This window comes from Thermobia domestica, chromosome 12, assembly GCF_964235325.1.
Source record: "Thermobia domestica chromosome 12, izTheDome1.hap1.1, whole genome shotgun sequence".
NCBI classification, from domain to species: Eukaryota; Metazoa; Arthropoda; class Insecta; order Zygentoma; family Lepismatidae; genus Thermobia; species Thermobia domestica.
In genome coordinates, this window is record NC_137465.1 from 33,172,610 (window position 1) to 33,185,317 (window position 12,708).

The window sequence follows — 12,708 nt, forward strand, 5'->3', positions numbered from 1 at the left end:
CTTGATAACACACAGGTGGAAAAACCGGTGATTCCTAATGAGTCCTGGAGATGTCGGGATTCGGAGACCTTAGCTTTTATTGATTCGTTAAAGGAGAAATACTCCGATGTAATATCGGATCGAATTGGCTGTATTAAGGATTTTGTAGGTAGGCTATATTTAAGTGAAAATAAGCCATTTAAGCAAACACCATTTCCCATCCCACGAAATAAAGAAAAAGAATTTGATCAGCAAATTCAAACTTTGATCCAACAAGGCATATTGGTGGAAGTTGACCACAGCAATTATGCTAGTAGTTGTTTTTTAGTAAAAAACAAGAATAATACGTTTAGAATTGTGGGGAATTATGTAAGGGCCAACGAGTTAATTGTGAATGATGGTTATCCGTCTCCACATTTAGAATCTTGTTTAGCAGGCCTTGCCGATAAAGCAATTCACAGCAAACTGGACCTCCGTAAAGCTTATAACCAAATATATTTGGATGAAAAATCACGTGAAATAACAACCATCGTTACCCCCAAAGGGTGTTACCAGTATACTCGAGTTCCAGTCGGAATAAAGACTGGTAGTAACATTCTGGCTAGGGCAATGAATAAAGTATTGGGAGATCTAGAGTCAGAAGGAGTAAGAGTTTTTTTTGATGACGTCCTAATTTCTTCAAGGTCACTTGAAGAACATAGGAGGGTCTTGGAAAAGGTCTTTGAAAGATTTAGAAAATATAATATAACGATATCTCCTGATAAATGCTTATTGTTTTATAACAAAATTAATTACCTTGGATATGTTATAAGTGGTGATCAAATGGAGATAGATCCTGCAAGGGTTTCTGCTATTCGTAATATTCCACCTCCGAGAAATAGAAGAGGGCTGATGAAAATCCTAGGACTTTTTAGTTATTATTCGAAGTTCGCTCCTGAGATGCAAGAGATTATGGGACCCTTGAGTTCTCTTAAATCTGTAAATAACAAATTTGTTTGGACAACCGAACATCAGTGTATTTTGGAGAAATTGAAAAATACACTTATTGAAAATGTAGTTTTGAAGATACCAGACTTGAATAAGCGTTTTATTGTTAACATCGATGGGTCTGGGAAGAGCATCGCGGGATGCATTTCACATGAAAACAGCAACGGGGAAATCCAACCGATCGCGTTTTATAGTAAGAAACTCTCAGAAGCCGATAAACACAGATCTATTTATGAGATCGAGTTTATAAGCTTGGTAAAAACTATATCCAGGTTTAGGCATTATTTAGTCAAGGAATTTGATATTCTTACTGACAATAAAGCCTTGACATGGATCTTAAATAATTCAAAGCGTCTCATGAAATATGGACCGTTTGTTGAAACATTATGTCAATTTGATTTTAAGATCAAGCACATTAGATCAGGGGAAAATTTAGTTGCAGACATACTTACACGGGTCTATGATCCTTACGAATTTAACATCATGGATAGTCCAGTTGGTTTGGCTACATTTATGAAGCTTGCCAACAATATGAAGCTTGCCAACCTGTGGCGGTTACCTTTGGTGAAAGAACCTATAGAAGCTCTTCAGAGAGAAGATCCAGAGTTAAATGAAATAATTGACAAGTTGGAGAAAGGTGAAGCTTGCCCAGGATATGTTTTAAATAAGAAGATCTTAATGAAGCGGACAAATTCAGCCATAAATCCTTTTAAGATTGTTATTCCTAGAGATTTGAGAAGACTCCTGATTGAATATCATCATGACGATCAGTTGGTCGGTGGACATTCGGGATCTTACAAAACATTGAAGAAGTTGATGAAAAGATTTACTTGGAATAATATGGCAAGAGATGTGAATGAATACGTGAGATCGTGTCAGAATTGTCAATTATCGAAGGAGGATAACAGGAAGAAAATGGGTCATCTAATGTCAGAATTCAGCAAGCGTGTTAATTCACATTGGATGTTCGATATCATTGGGGCCTTGCCAACTTCAAGAGGATATAAATTTATATTAATTGGAGTCGATAACGCTAGTCGTTTTGTCATTCTTGAGAAATTGAGGACAATTAGTTCCAGGATCATAGCCAATAAGTTGCAAGATGTTTTCACCAGATTTGGTTTCCCAGAAGCAATATCTACCGATAACGGATCAGTATTCGTATCGGAGTACTTTAGTAAGTTTTTGTTTGGGCTCGGGATTAAGCACATCCGATTAAGTCCATATCACCCAGAAGGGAATCCGGCTGAGAGATTCATAAAAACCCTAAAATCGTCGCTTCGTTGTTATTTTTCGAGTAAACAACATCTTTGGTCATCCTTGGTCCCGGATCTGCAATATACTCTTAACATCAGTGAACATGCTGGTTTGAAGATGTGTCCCATCGAGCTTTTTTATGGACGTCCTAATTATACACCTCTTGAAATACGATGGAACATCGCAGAAACAGATTATGGTGGTAAATCTTCGGTTGACTTGTGGACTGCAGCCATAAGCAACATGGAGAAAAGCTGGGAGAGAAGACGGAAGCTAATGATGCAACGAAGACGAGAAGTTACTTTGAAGGTTGGTGACAAGGTATTGATAAAGACCCATATTAAGTCATCTCTGAGAGATAAAATCACCAAATCCCTGAGTCTGAAGTGGAATGGTCCTTTCGTAATTAGAAGATTTTTAACCCCAAATACGTTGCTGGTTTCTAACGAAGAGGATACTCAAGATTCATATCGTAAGTCTCACGTTTCTGAGGTTAAGTTGTTTCGGGAGCGTAGGAATTAAAATTTCTCTCTGTAAAAATTGATAATCCAATCGAAACATCAAAATTAAAAATAAGTACTATATTAGAGAATTTATAAATTAATATTTCTAATTAAATTTGTGTTGGTTCTAAAAATTGAATTAGATTATTGAAAATTCTATATTTATTAAGATTCATTCATTTTAACGATTGCTATGGCCATGGTAATCCAAATTCTCTTTTAATTCTTAAACTTGGGTAATTAAATGGAAATATTATTGTAAAAATATTTATAAAGTTAAAATTGAATACTTTAGATTACAGATCTTATTTACTATGTTTAGGTTTATCTATATTATTGTTCTAAAATTGTATTGTTTAACTAATTGTGATTCTTTGTGTTTTTAGGCAAAAAAATCCTTGCTCTGGATTTTTTTTTTGTTGGACGGTGGAGGATGTAGCATTCCAGCTACATGGAAATAGAGATTTGTATTGACTGAAATAAAAAAAATGTAAATCCTGATTAAATGTAAAAATTGTATTAATAATATCTAGTCAAATATTATTGATATTTAAGATAATTATATCTAATTATGATGTATTTGCATTATATGTGGGTCTACAGTAACGTCTATTTAACGTTTATGTGGTATCAGACGTTTTGAAAGAAAATGTTTCTTTTTTTTAAAAAAATGAGAGAGAGAAAAAAAATGTAACGAGCGATAATAACGTGAGAGAGAATTTCCAATCCTGTATGGCGAGTCTTGCTTTCGAAGCAGCTGCCTCCTGGGGCTGATTTGCTGTTTTGCCCTCCGCTGGTGGAGTTGGGCTCGCGTATGCTTGTTCACCGTGTGTTGTCTCATAGCTTGCATGGCGCGTGTTGTAGTTGAATGCAGAGTTAAAAGTGAAAAGAAAAAAGTGGCCAAAGGTGAAGTGAGTGTATTGAAATGCTTTCAGTGAACATAGCTGAGTGTTTGTTAGTAATTGTGATCTCGGAGAATTTTGTTCCCTTGTGGAAAGTATTTTTCTTGAAATTTAATGGAGTTAAACCGGCATCGAGGAGACGGTGCTTGAGTGAGCCTTGGTGGTCAGACAAAAGTGCCCATTAAAGTAACTCCAATCTGCTCCAATTTGTGATTATATTGTTTGGATTTCAATGTGTTGTAATTTCTTAAAGCTATTTTTCCGCCTTTTTCTCAAAAAGAAAAAATCAATTATACTCACTTCGTCTCGGGCCCAAGTTAACAGAAAGTCAGTACTAGACCATAGGACATAAGCTGTTCCAACCAGAGGGAAGTAAAATTATCTACAAAGGTAAAATATTGCTGGAGCTAAATTGCGTTTCGTTTAATCCTGGTAAGTTCGCAGTTAACTAGTAGTTTACATATGGGTTTAGTTGGTTACGTAGTATCATTAATGAGCTGGAAATGGGTTAATATAACTTGCATTCAATCGCTGACATGTATTCGGGTATTTTCCAGAGAATAAGAGTGATATTTTCAGATTTTTTGCGAAAAATTGAAAATCCCCCCCCCCCCAAATTTTTAGACTCACCTCACTAGTAATGCTTAAATGCTGTTTTGAGTGGAAATTCTTGGTATGATTGTCCAGTATTCATTGAATTACCTTTTCTAATGTTAATTTGTTTGATCAGAGCTTAGCGTTAAATGCAAACTCTCTCTCACGTCATTATTCTCACGTCATTATTAGACTCGGAGTCACAGTTGTTTTGGGTATAATGAAACTGGTTTTCAGAAATGCTGTTTGCAAAGTTTGAATAGACAGAATTGAAGAGGCTATTAAGAGGGTTGAAATTGTAAATTCGTATATTTGAATTCAAGAAATTAAATGGGACAGATTGATTGAATTGGATTGAAATTTTGGGTCCTAAATCGTACTAAGCTGGAATTGATTTCTTTAATTTGTGGTTATATTAGTATAATCTGTGATAAGGACCTCGTTTTGCACAATAAGAAATTGTATAAAAAAAAATTGCCTCGCGGACAAAATTAAGAGGTAGAGTTCCGAATACTGCCGAAAAAAAAATCAGTAAAGAACAAATATTTTTTTTGAATATATTTTCTTGCATTTTCATGCATTTGAAAACATTTGAATGGTTTGAATTTCTTTAATCAGTAATATTGATCAATTAAGATATTTTGCTCAATAAAAATATCTTCTCTGAACAGGTGCGAAATATTGAATATTCTTTTTTCTAGAGTCTTTGCTAGTAATACGAATTGCTCTTAGCTAAAAAATATTGAGAGAAATCTATAAATTCAGGGTTCAATCTGAAGGTTCTAGGTTTTAGTACAAAGAAAAATTGGTTAATTGCTCCGGAATTTAATTACATTGTTTAAATTTTTTTGGATATTTTTAATCATGTTGGTGAATATCTGTTCTTCAAACGCTTGAGCAAATATTCACCTATACTTATTGAAATAAAATTTGTTATTTGAAAACTGAATTTTGGTTGGTTATTTTTTGTTATTATTGTTGTTTAACCTTATACTAGAGTGAATACTGGATAATCACAGTCTAGCCACAAGTTAATCAGGTGAGCTTGAGCAGCGCGAATCCACCTGCCGTAGTCCCTTCTTCGGTGGAGTCCGGGGTTGGTTTAGGATTTTTTTTTTTTTAGTTTTCAACCTCTGACTCCTGGGGAATGGGGCGTTACAACCTCTCCAAAGCTAAAAATGGGTCTCAAAGGTTCCCGTTTCACCTTCTTTAGAAGAGATCAAAACTAATGTGACATCTGAACTTCGTAAGACACCAAAACAGGACTTTCGTCGTTGTTTCCAGGAAATCATAGAAGCGGTGAAGCAAGCAGGCCTGTGTTACGAAGGATCCTACCTTGAAGGTGATTAAATAAATATGCACTTATATTATGGTAATAGGAAGCTATAACAAAATTCCCGGGAAGTTTTTAACTGCCTTTTCATACTCTTTACAAGCAATACACGTTATAGTTGAGGTTGGGTTTTAACTCTGCCGTTTGTAAGTACTACAATTTATCAGAGAACATCTAATTGGCACAAAGATTCAACTACACGACAAAAATTCATAAATCAATAAGTGAACTGTAGTTAAATTACACCTTTTATTGACTTCAAACACCAAGAACCTTTTCAAATTTGAGTTTTTACCCTTAAAAAAAACATTTCTGTATTTCGAAAAGTCAAATAGTAGATCGTGAGATGACAAGTTAATCGTGAGTTAATAGCACATCCCAGTATTTATCTAAGGTACCAAATGTTCTTATTTCGTAAGAAAAATAAGAAAGAAGACACGAAGAAATACATGTCCATTGGAATGAGCATCGAGTCTGAAAGGTTAATGAGAGGACACTATTTTCAGAACAGAAATATTAACTATATCTTACGCCAAAACGTAGCTGATAATTCTGCTCCTAAGTGCCGTAGCAAAACACTTGATAGGGCATACACACAGTGTGCGTTAATATTAGACAGAGAAGATAAAAAATATGCGTAACAGGACACAGAGGTCTAAAGATGCAACGACGCCCTTCCTCCCCCACCACAAATACCATTATTTGACAACAGTAATAAAAAGTGTATTAAATCAATGTACTTAGCAACACTAACCAAATTAATTAACTATAATTTGCCTGAGATACCCGCACCAATGTGTTGAGACTGTGTTTGAATATAGGATTGCAAATATGTTATATTGTATTTGTACTGGTATTATCATAACCATTTCCACAAAGAATTCAATAAACGGGCACAATACGGTGAGAGATATTGTAATATCTGAATATTATGTAATACAATTCCACATCAGAAGGGCCCAGACAAAAGGTTGAGAACAGAAAGGCCCAAGTCAAAATGGCCCCGCGTCAAAAGAGCCCGAGTTAAAAAGGACTTCGTAACAAAAGAGCCCAGATAAAAACGATCCCAAGGCCCAAAAAAAGCCCTGAGAACAAGGTAGAAGTGCAAATGAGGGAGTGCAAGTCGACGGTTTCTCATCAGTAATCTAAAGAATTTGCCCAAAGGAAGAAAGAATATCAATTGCTATTAGTATGGAATGAGAAACTTGAATGGTAACGGGAGTGCAAGCAATTCTTTATGGAGAACCAACTTAAGCAACAGCATTTGTTGCAGAATAAACAACTAGATAAATTTAGTTGTTTATTCTGCAACAAATGCTGTTGCTTAAGTTGGTTTCCCATAAAGAATTGCTTGCGCTCCCGTCCCCCCGGGATTGTATTCTCGTGGCGTAGGCCGACGAGACCACATCTATTAATAACTGTCCCTTTAATTTTGGAATTCCATTTCCACCAAAAGATCGAAGTATAAAAATACTTCTTAGTATGAAAAAGTCTATGGAGAGCAAATGTTTTATTTTGTTGTAATAACATACATATGGACCTGTATACAGGATTAATCAAAAATATTAAGACAGGACACCAATAACAACACGAGTGGACGTAGGAAAAGCAAATGTTGTATTTGGTATTGCTGCGAAAATTGCATTGATTGGGAGAAAATGAAATGAAATCTTTTGAGTTTTATGTCCCACGGTTATGCCGGTTAGGCTAAAGGAGACGGTGATTATGAGAAATGAAGGAAATGGTGGAATGAGGAAAGTGGGAGGAAACGGGAGAACCCCGATAAAACCCACGCACACGGTGTTTGTCCACCACAAAGTTCACTTGGTGCATTGATTGGGAGTGTGGCCGTCATGGATCTCATATAGAATTCCAACATATTGCATATCACATAGTATTTCTTTCTAAATGGAAAGGAGTGATTTTACTCTTCAATTTATACTTGAATATTCACACAAATGAGAATGTGACCTCATGGTTGACCTGTCCGTTCAGTTGAATAAAGTATCGGAACAGGCAAATAATAACATGGGACGCTACAGGGTTCTTGATGTTTCTTTTGGTATGATTGAATCTGTAAAATATTGAGAGTGAGTTGCCGATATCAATATATTTTAATAGTAAGCAGTGTATTTGTTGTTGTTAATTATTACTTTACAAATATAAAAAATATCATTATCATCGTCATATGTATTCTGCCATTATTGGGAGGTTACATGCCGCAACTGAGACGCTACAATACTTCACCGTTTTCCGTTAACCTCTTCGACTTCACGTATAATTTTTCTGGTTTGATATCGTCTATCAATTAGCCTCCTTCGTCTTCTCCCCCTCTTTCCTGCCTAGCACGTCCCTCATCATATAGTTCCTTCTTAGCCAATTAAAGAAAAAAATAGAACGCTCTTAATGTGTAAAATTTCGAACATGAAGCAGAGTTCAATATTTCGTTCAAAAGAAAAGAAAACGGGTGATGATAATGATTTAAAGATCAGTGTATTGTTCTGTGTGCGTTTAATACGGGAGGGGTATAATGGTAGAATTATTAGGAAAAAATATACTATCCAAATTAAGAACATAAGACAGTTAAATGTACCACAGTTTTCATAGATAAACCAAAAAATTGGTGGAAATATGTGTTGTTTACCGCCCAATCGAAATGGAATTTGAATTGATCTGGGGCAGTATAACAGTTTCTCGACAAGTAAATGCAGAACTTAAAAATCTAGAACCTTCAGTCTGCTATAAAACACGGAGGAGAAAGTGTAACGGGTTGGTTTATATACATTCATCGGGTGGGGAGAATTAATGTGTGTTGACAAGATTATGGCAAAAGAAATATATATTTACGTTCTTAGGAGTACTAGAAATTGGGAATAAGAAGGACTTCTAACTTTATCAACATATTGACTCCAAATATAAAGAGTGTGTTGTGCGGGAATGGTTGTTTTACAACTGTCCAAAAGTGCATGAAACCTCAACACAAAATATCGACCTAACCCATTAAAAATCTTTGAAATGAACTGCAATATAAGGTGAACATGTACGAGTTACAGTGAAAGAAAATTTGGAAAAAGCATTATGCACAGTATGGAACGGTATTTCCGCACACTATACCAAGAAAATTGTAAGAACTATTTCAAAACGCTTAAAGGAAGTTATAAATCGTCATGGATTCAATACTAGATAATAACTGTATTGACTTGAAGAGAGAAAATAACTTTTGAGGACATTTTATAGTCGTTTGTTTCATATGTCCGAATATTACTGATGAGGTAAGCACAGATACATGTGAATTTACTTAAATATAAGGTATTTTATATTATAATTTATTGAATTATTATTTTTATAAGTGTCACAAATTCAAATTTCAGTTTTGTTACATATTATAATATACAGGGTGGATCATTTATCCTGATACACCCTTGTAACTTTTAAACTAATAGACAAAATACACTGAAAGTTTGCACCGTTCAAATATTGGGTGGGGGACATTGCCTGGCACATTTTGTGATGCCATAAGGTTAACAGTGCAGTCAAACCAACAAAGCGTCTGGTTCTTACATGTTTCGTGTGTAAACGGAAATAAAATTTCATATTTGTTTTGCAACGTTACAAACTAAGGAAGCTATAGTATTACAAATATCAATAAAAAGCAAATTTTGGAATGTTCTACGTACAACAGTAGTAACGGAAGTGAGACAGATGGGGTAATGCATATCCAAATCTTAATGTGAAATACTACGGTGTCATGTGACGCACCGAACAAAGTAGGAACAAGAATTTTAGAAATGATCCAAACAATGGATCAAAAGATTGAGATCTTGGCCAAGAATTTTAGGAATGATCGAAAAAAATGTGTTAAAAGATTGCGATCTTGGTCAATAGTTAGTTTATGGATCAGTGGTCACTAAATTTTTGAACGGCTTCTAAATCAAGTTTTCGTATTTTCTACGGCATAAGCTCATTATACTGAGTTAAGTGGTACTTTTGCGTTTGACTACACTATATGTATGTAGTTCTCCAGATACAGGTAGTACAAGAAAATTTTTGATTGAAATATATTGGAGTTTTTTGGATCAGAGGTCACACAATTTTTGAACGGCCCCTAATCAAGTTTTCCTATTTGTTGCGGAATAAGCACATCGTACTGAGTTAAGTGATAGCTCGGGTTTAGCCACACTGTATGTAGTTCTCCAGATATAAGGCCTACAAGAAAATGTTTGCCTGAAATATATTGGGTCTTTAGATCTAAAAATGCTGCAAGGAGTTGAAAAATTTTACTTTTTCAAAGAATTTTGTTTTCGAAAGGTATTTATTAAATAGATAAGAATCATACGGAATCACGTACACAGTTTTCAACATACATAATAATTATAACAACATCTACAGCAATTTGTCATCTCAAACCACTCGGGAGATATGGAAAGAAATTGTTAAATTATATATTTTGGTTAAAATAGCGTATTTATGGGAACTTTATAAAAAATATTCTTGATTTACTTTGCTTCTATAACATTACAACAATACTTTTTGATAGGTATAATTACAATAAGTTCTGAAAATTCATAATTTTAAGCAGTATTGGAAACTTTAACAGTTTTTTACCAAATCTCCAGAACAATTTGAGATATCAAATTGCTGTAAACGGCATTGTGATTTTCACATCTATTGCAAAATCATTTGTTGAATTGGATATAGTAGTTATCTAAGCAGTTTTTTTTAATACGGACTTTCGAAAAAAGTCAAATTTTCAATTCCTTGTAACTTTTTTCATGTTCATTTGAAATTCGTCATATCATGATCATACCATTGAGATAGTAGGGTAACTTGAATAGGCATTACCTTGTCCGTTTCATTTGTATTATTGCTGCTGTAAAGGTCACCAAAAATTTTGAATTCTGTGCTACAGTAATACGTTTCATTTCCGACTTGATTTCTGTATTGCAACGGTTCCCAAAAGATGATTCACATAGAGCGGGAAAACTGTAATAGGAAGCAATATACAGTTCTTTGAAATGGATCCAGGATCCAAAGAGTACATTTTGTATCAGCTTTTATTCTTCAACTGAAACCGGTATTATTAATTATAGTATAACTTCCGGTTTTAATATTGATTTTTAGATCTGATTTCAATAATAGTGGGAGATAGCGAAAAACTGCTTTTTTTTATGCATTCAGTGTCTGAAGAAGTGGTTCCGTCTCTCACCCTGTTGCTCTGCTGAAACTGGAAGTTTTACACCACCTTCTTCCGGTTTCAATATTGAGCTTGCATAGTTGAGAAATCTACCGTAGTTTCACAACATGAAACGGAACTAACGGTTGCTTTATAAAAGTAAATCATTCTAATTCGAGGGTGGATTGCAAAGTTCATACTGTGACTAGGAAGGAAGCAATTATTTTGTGTTTGTATATACTGTATTAGCTGCGTAGCTATATTCGGTGGTAGTCACTGTGTAAAACTTTATTTCTCTATTGTTTCAGGTGAGGAGTTTATAAGGTTCTAAGTCGGCGAAAGTGACGGCACTTTGTGACATGGAGAAAATCGAACATCGAGCTGTCATTAAGTACCTGAATAAAAGGGGCTTCACATCATAAGAAATTCATATTGACATGGTAGAGGCATTAGACGATTTTGCGATTTGGTATTCCATGGTGTAAAAGTGGGTAGCAGCATTTAGGCGTAGCACAACCAGCATTGAAGATGACCTTCGCAGTGGCAGGTCTTCAACGTCGACCACAACAGAAAATGTCTATAAAATTTGTGATCTGATTGTGAATAACTGCAGAATCAAAATCCGAAAGATAGCTGAGACTGTGGGTATTTCCTATGTGCCAGCACAAAACATTATCGTAAACGAATTAGAATTTTCTAAGGTGTCCGCGACATCGGTACCCAAGCTGCTTTCAGTTAAACACAATCGCAATTGACTCACCCGTTCCCGTAATTGTTTGGAACTGTTTGCAAATGTTTTCGAGGAGCTTATTAGCAGATCTGTGACCATGGACGAGACATGGGTACACCGTCATACAGCGGAATCAAAAGAAGAATCGAAACAATGGAAACGACCTGGATCTCCTGTCACAAAGAACGCCAAACAAGTTTTATTGGCAAACAAGGTTATGGCAACAATTTTTGGAATGCTAGAGGCATTATGCTGATTGATTTCTTCGAAAAGGAAAAGACTGTCAATTCTGAATACTATTTCATCCTTATGCGATGTTTGCGTAAGGAAATCAGAATTAAAAGGCCAGAAATACTGCGAAAAAAGGTGTTTCACCAGGATAATTCGCGCGTTCACACATCCCTTGCATCCCTGGCAGAAATTCGTTCTTCTGGATTCGAACTGTTACCACACCCGCCCTATTCGCCTGATCTCGAACCCTCGGACTTTCTCTTGTTTAGAAACCTAAAAACGTTTTTGGGAGGTCAGCGATCTTCTTTGATGCAGACGTGAAAAGTGCTGTACGGGGATATTTTACAGGGCTCAAGGAATCATTTTTTTTTAAAGTGGTATAGAAGCGTTACCGAAGAGATGGCGTAAATGTATCTCGGTTGAGGGACATTAAGATGTAGAAAAATAAAACAAAACTTATCCAAGTATTTTCTCATATTGTAGGTCAGGCTACGAACTTTCCAATCTACCCTCGGGAGGGGGGGTATTAGTGGCACTATATGAGAAATAGAAGAAAGTAACCAAAACACTTACCGTTCAATACATGCAACGTGGCATGGGCTGAGTCCAAGTTGGAAGGACTGCACGTGTAGTTTCCGGAGTCCTCCCGTCTTGCGTTGTAGATAACCAATGTACTCATTGTGGTATCTGAGTCCACCCTATCTACTTTAATATCCTTTATTTTCTTATCGTAGTTGAGTACCCTCTCGTTGTCATGATACCAGAAAATGTAGGCCGGCTCTTCTAAACTCTGAGTTATTTTACATTTTAGATACACAGTGCTCCCCGTTTTCACGTAGATATCTGACTGACCAATGATTTCAATTTTCGGAACTGAAAAGATAATAAGAAAAGAAAATTTAAAATTAGTACAATTTCAACATCTATAGAAATATATAAAAACAAAGTAATATATGGATGTGAAAGTTGGTCTCCGATACGCAATAGCCAACTATGGACATTATTATTATTGTTATTAA

The 12,708-nt window shown here is 35.3% G+C and overlaps 1 protein-coding gene across 1 annotated transcript in view; it reads right to left on the minus strand.

The window, feature by feature from the left end:
• Positions 1-12,708, minus strand: part of LOC145666407 (neurotrimin-like) — a 161,145-nt gene that overhangs the window by 18,851 nt on the left and 129,586 nt on the right. Inside the window, exon 3 of the mRNA XM_081733619.1 lies at positions 12,263-12,562. Within this exon, the coding sequence (XP_081589745.1) occupies positions 12,263-12,562 (300 nt within the window). The remainder of the gene's footprint in view (positions 1-12,262; positions 12,563-12,708) is intronic.